This window comes from Rhagoletis pomonella, unplaced genomic scaffold, assembly GCF_013731165.1.
Source record: "Rhagoletis pomonella isolate Grant_MI unplaced genomic scaffold, Rhpom_1.0 Rhpom_scaffold_00002, whole genome shotgun sequence".
NCBI lineage: Eukaryota > Metazoa > Arthropoda > Insecta > Diptera > Tephritidae > Rhagoletis > Rhagoletis pomonella.
In genome coordinates this window covers 70499224-70505223 of record NW_023458556.1, presented here as the reverse complement: position 1 = coordinate 70505223, position 6000 = coordinate 70499224, and the positions used below count along the sequence as shown (strand labels likewise).

The window sequence follows — 6000 nt, the reverse complement described above, 5'->3', positions numbered from 1 at the left end:
CCGAGCAAAAAATAAAACTTAAAACGTAACCATTATTTTCCGAGCAAAAAAAAACTCAAAATATAATGATTAAACTTGATTTTTATAAGTAAAAATTAAAAAATAAAAATCAGTGCCGCTGAAGGTACTCCGAGTAATAAGAAATATATTGGTTTACTCCTTATGCACGTAGCATTTCTCTTTCCGCGTGATTTTTTGAGTTGAAATTTCAAAGGATAATCGTTATTTGCGGTCCCTGCTTTTTTCTATAGTTTCAGGCAGGCTCTTCCTAAACTATGTATTTGTCAATGTTATTGTGGCTTATTAACATTTTATTTTTTAATATTTTTATTGAGCTTTGTACCACGATTGTTTTTATTAGGAAAAATTGAAAAAGCAACAAAGTCTAAGCGGTAGAAGTTCATACCGCTAGGTGCAGGGGCCGTGGCACCTCTCGTACAAACCGAATTTTTCACACTGCATATCTCTGGAAGTGTTCATGGTAGAGTACTGGAACTTTAGAAGTGTTCATGGTAGAGTACTCGAACATGTTGTGGAGAAATATGAAAACAAGCGCATACTAATGGAGTAAAATTGAGGCTATTGGAAAAAGGGGCGTGGCAACTCCCATAAAAACCGAATTTTTCATACTGCATACCTCTGGCAGTGTTCACGATAGAGTACTGGAATTTGGCGATTAGGGTGTCCATATCCTACCTTCTTGTCCTAGTCCAGCGCACGCATTTCATAATAGTGTGGTTTTAAGCAACCATCTGATTTTCAGAGCAACTATCTCCCCTGAAAAAGCTTCAAAGGGCGGAAAAGGTGCCTTTTTTGCCTTACAATTTTTTGCATTACAATTTTCTCACCCTTTGCCTTTAATTTGGAATCGAACAAGAAAAGAGAAAGGGGCAATCAAAAGGCGACATTTTTTGGTAGAGACGAAATCACCATAATATATAAAAATATCGTGTCAAGGTGTTTGTGGTCGAACTCCTCCAAAAGGGCTTGACCGATTTGAATGAAATTTTTTATGTATATTCGGTATGTATGATAATAGGTTGTGAAGTATGTTTCATAGCGCTAAGTGAAGGGGGCGTCGCATCTCCCATACAAACTAAATTTTTCACACTTTATATCTCAGCAACTGTTTATGGTAGAGTACTGGGACTTGGTATGTACAAGACATATAAAATCAATCGATTAGTCATGAAGAAAAATTGGGGCGTGGCACCTTCCATACAAACCGAATTTTTCATACTGCATATCTCTGTAAGTGTTCATGGTAGAGTACTCGAACAAGGTATGGAGATATATTAAATCAATCCCATAATTTTAGAGAAAATTGCGGCTATTTTATAAGGCGGCGTGACGCCTTTCAAACGCAATGAAGCTATTACGTATCTTTGTATGCATATACACTTCTGCTGGGTTATTTAAGATAGCAATGGAAATATGCCTTCTGACAACCACCAAACCGTAATATTAGAAGATAAATGCGTCACTGAAAATCATGAACTTGAACTGTTGCTGAAAATGTTGGACCAAACTGTTTCAATACAAAAAATTAATCTTGTGCGGGACGAAGTTCGCCGGGTCAGCTAGTGTTTTATAAGTGGACTAAAAAATAGAAAATAAATTTTCCTAGATTTATATAAATAGTTGTGATAAGTTTAATTTCAACATTAGTCATTGTAACAATACAATTTTACCAAGTCCACAAGACTGTTTTTCATTAATGCTATACGAATCTGGTACTCCATTCCAATTAACGTAAGAAGCAAACTTAACAAGAGCTATTAAAAGCTATTTTGTATACCACTCTTCAAATTGCTGAACCAATCTGTATTTGTAATATTTATCTAGATTATAATTACTCTCGATATTTGTTGTTAGATTTAATATTCTATTGTTGTGTGTATTTTATTTCTAATTTGTAAATTGTATGAACCTGTTGTACTAAAAAAGACTAGGTTTTATTGTACTAATGTTCTTTGAAATAAATGAAATTAAATGAAATTAAATAAATATACAGTGGCGAAAATATAAATAGGGAAGAGAAATTTTAGAATTATTTGGCTATTTTCCTTTCGACTGTTTAATGTTTATTAATTTTTTATGAAAGTGTAACTTGTTATATAACAAAAACCATGAAAGTAAAGCTTTCAAACTTTATACAAAAATTCGTCAAACTTTCATCAAAATTTTGAGTTTTTAATTAGATTTCTTAGATTTCTGAGATGCAGTTTTGAAGCCTATTCAATTTTAGTGGAAAGTGCAAATTTTAAGTAGCACAGAGTTACCGCTGATTTTTGACAATTTTTTTGTCGAACATACTTTGTATGGAAGAGAATGCGAGAACGAAAAATTGCCAAATTTTAAGTCCTAGATACTTTCAGCTTGCACTTTAACATAATTTTAAGAGTTCTTAATTATTGTCAACAAATTTTAAGATCCATAATAATTAATTGGTTATTTAGATTTACAACTGAAAGAGTCATTAAGCCATATATATGTACATACGTATTTTTTTATTACATCAAATTTTGCATTTTGCTATTTAATTTTTGGGTTCTCTTTTGCACCTATGTAAGTAGTATGTATATACATATCGTCGTTTAAAGTGCAAAACCGCGTATCAACAAAATGCAAAACCGCGTATCAGCAAAATGCAAAACCGCGTATGTGAAGTTGTAGAAATTATTTTCTAGACGGTAAAAACGCTCACATTTCGGCAATCGCATTTCGGGCTAGTATATTTCAGGACGAATGGATAAGGATTGAGCCAAGAGCTTGTGTGAGCAAATTCAATTTTTGGCAGCCAATGTCAGTTACGCGGTTTTCCAGAACGACGATATGCGGTTTTGTACTTTAAACGACGATATGTACCTGATTGCTATGTAGTTTTGAGTGAAGTTAATGCTGGGTGAAACCCATCGTGTTTTAATTGCTACTTCAAAGACAAATAAAACCCTTACCTTCGTCCAGGAAGTAAACCAGCGCGATTCTCTGTAGTTGTCGTCATCGGCCATTGCCATTTTGGGGCGAATAAGCAATATTTGGCGATTGAAAAAGGCAACGCGGCAATTATAGGAAACATTGCGGTGCATAACCGGCATACCAACATCGATAAGCATATTTTCACTAAAAAAGTAGCAAGCAGTGTTATATATATGTTTTTTTTTTATTAAATGAGGCTCCTACCAAAGCGGCGAGAGCATTATCTCCAAGAGTACCTCCCACGAGTGAAGATATGTGTCGGGCTCGAAAAAGTGATCTTCGCAGCTGTAGCCACTAGTGAAACAAAAGATTCCATGTTATTTAAAACAAACCAAAGCAGCGCTAGCGCTAAAACTTACGTTACTTCCAGTTCTGGGCCGGTACGATAACAGGCGCCCATATCTTTTGCTTCCAATATGGATTGTAATATGCGCGCCAAATTACCTTCAAAGTCGAGTGCCCACTGATTAAGCGTTGAAATGGCGACGGTGATTTTTCGACCCATTTTGTTGAATCACGGTTGACAATTGACAGTTGACGAGAGCACTCGATGTTGCAATGGCAGTAAGGAAATGTACGCCCAAACCTCAATTTGAGTTCGTTCTTAGGCTTAAAGCTGACGTTGATGTTGTAAATGTTTCTTTAAGATTATTGTCAAGTATCGGATGAGTGTGTTCGTTGAGCCCAATGCGGCAATTTTAACAACGAGAACAATCGCTGTGGGCAACAGGTGTGTCCTAGTTAACTATCTGCAATCATAAAGTAGAAAAAGAGAATTATTATTCTGGCATTGACGAACTAATACGAGCAAAAAATTTAGTTTGCATTGCAATGCATAAACCAAAAAGAACAAATTACTTTGCGACGTCCGCAGCAATTTAAGTGGAAGTACAATGTCAGCAGCAGCAGAAAATTAAAATTGCTAGTCTAAATAATTAACAAATAACTTGTTTGAGCGCCAGGCGATGACGCACGTCTAGTCCTTAATGTTAATGCAACTGCAAGGATATGAAAACAGCAACACAAAACATTCGCTGTGACGCTATGCAGCACGTTTGCATTGTTATTGTTTATTGTTGTCTGGCATTTTTTCACTGCTAAGCGCTTCATGTCCTAAAATGGCAACTACAGCTATTTAACCTATTCCACACAATTGCCCGCGTATCGACCAAACATTCGTCATTTGAGGTTACTTAATCGAGTTGGGTTGGAAGTTTAATCACTAAATGAATTCCGAGAAACAGAGTGTGATTATAGTGGTGGATAAATATGATTTTTTTTGGAAGACATACCCCTAAATTCATAAATAATTAAGAAGACTTGAAATGTTTTATAAATCGAAGATTTATAAGAAAGTGTCACTTAATTAACTTAGTTTATTTTGTTTTTTTAATAAGGCCTATAAATTGTTCAAATATGTTAACTAAAAGCATTGTGGTTCGTAAAATCTGCTGGTTCGTAAGATTCTGGAGTGCATTGTTATGCCGTAATTTTCGTTACTTAACGAAAACTTTGACTTATTTTTAACCGACTTCCAAAAAAGGAGGAGGTTATCAGTTCGTCGGAATATATATATTTTTTTTGTTTTTATGTATGTTACCGCATAACTTTGGACCACATCAACCGATTTCGATAATTTTTGCAATAGAAAGGTAGTGTCTCAGAGGTGGTCCCATACTAATTTGGTTTAGATCCGATCATTGGATCATGAAATATATATACATATATATATATTTTTTTAAGTCGGTTTTTTTTTGCTAAAAATTACTTGTTTTCTTAAAAACACCCAATAGGAACAGCCATTATTCCATTCAAACTACGAAAAATTACAATTTTTTTAATGCAGTCAATATAAAAGCAAGTCAAAATCCACTTGGGGTTTGACTACCAAATATACATCAATATGTTCTAATGTTTGGGCCTAGTTTAGTTGGAGTCTTTTAAGTTTTCCTCTGAGAAAGCGAAAATGTTGACCGCATTTTTTCAACATAGGGGCGATCCCACAGCCCCTTAATTCCGCAAATCAGGTATGTATTACATTTCTTGAAAGTATCCTCGAAATATTCTGAAATAATTCAGAATGCTTACTTTTATCTTACATGTAACTGATAAGGAACGCGCACTACCCTCAAGTAATCAATTGAACCAAGGCTACTCCTGGTCAAGCCTACTCCCGCGGAACCGCTGTTAAGCATTTCTTTACGGGCAGAGAAAGCGATCAGTCGCCAGTGTTGGAGCGCCCTAATCTATGCTTTCGTTCAATTAAAATCAATCGTGATACAATTGATGAGTTTCTGATCAAAAGATAATATTTCCACTTCCGGTATTTTTTTAGTTTTTTGGTTTAATAGCATCTCTAAGGTGATTTGGGGTTTTGTATTTTTTTTTTGCTCCTCCTGTACAGTAATGTATACTGCAAATATAATATTGTAATATTGTAATTTATTTCAGTAATATGAAACAGACGTTCCTTAAAGACTAGATACAGAAATTAGGTACTTTAAACGATACGTGTAAAACATAAGGCACTCTACAGTTTCGAGATCAAAGAGAAAATAAATAAAGTTTTTGGAAGCGAAAAATCAAGTTCGATTGAACTCGAGATTGTATTGAATTCATTTAAAGCTCTTGAAATAGGAGCATTTCTGGCATACTCCGTTTTAGAATTCTGTCAATTCTGTCAAAACACCGGATTTTCTATTACATTGTTTCCATACTTACAGGTGGACCTATCAACTAAAAACGTTTGTCGAAACAAGCGACATTTCAGTGACATGATACAAGATCTTATCATACGCTACAAGAACCAAAGAGGTGCAAAATTTGCAGCGGAATACAACAGAATCAACCCAGATTGCCCACAACGTGAGTGGATTCCGATGGATCCGATTGAGTTGGATGCAGCCTGATCGAGTCATTGATTTGTGGGCTCTTCATGCACAAAGATGGTGTGCATAAATGCCAATGGTTCGATTTTTAGCCATTTTGAAGAGTATTAGTTTCGATGATTCCAGAACTTGA

At 35.1% G+C, this 6000-nt stretch overlaps 1 protein-coding gene across 3 annotated transcripts in view; it reads right to left on the bottom strand.

Moving 5' to 3' along the window:
- Positions 1 to 6000, bottom strand: part of LOC118734032 (glutamine-dependent NAD(+) synthetase) — a 400175-nt gene that overhangs the window by 18313 nt on the left and 375862 nt on the right. For all 3 annotated transcript variants that reach the window (XM_036463721.1, XM_036463723.1, XM_036463722.1), the window contains 3 exons: positions 3339 to 3728; positions 3184 to 3273; positions 2958 to 3123 (listed from right to left, as the gene is read on the bottom strand). In XM_036463721.1, the coding sequence (XP_036319614.1) occupies positions 2958 to 3123; positions 3184 to 3273; positions 3339 to 3484 (402 nt within the window). In that variant the 5' untranslated portion in view covers positions 3485 to 3728. The remainder of the gene's footprint in view (positions 1 to 2957; positions 3124 to 3183; positions 3274 to 3338; positions 3729 to 6000) is intronic.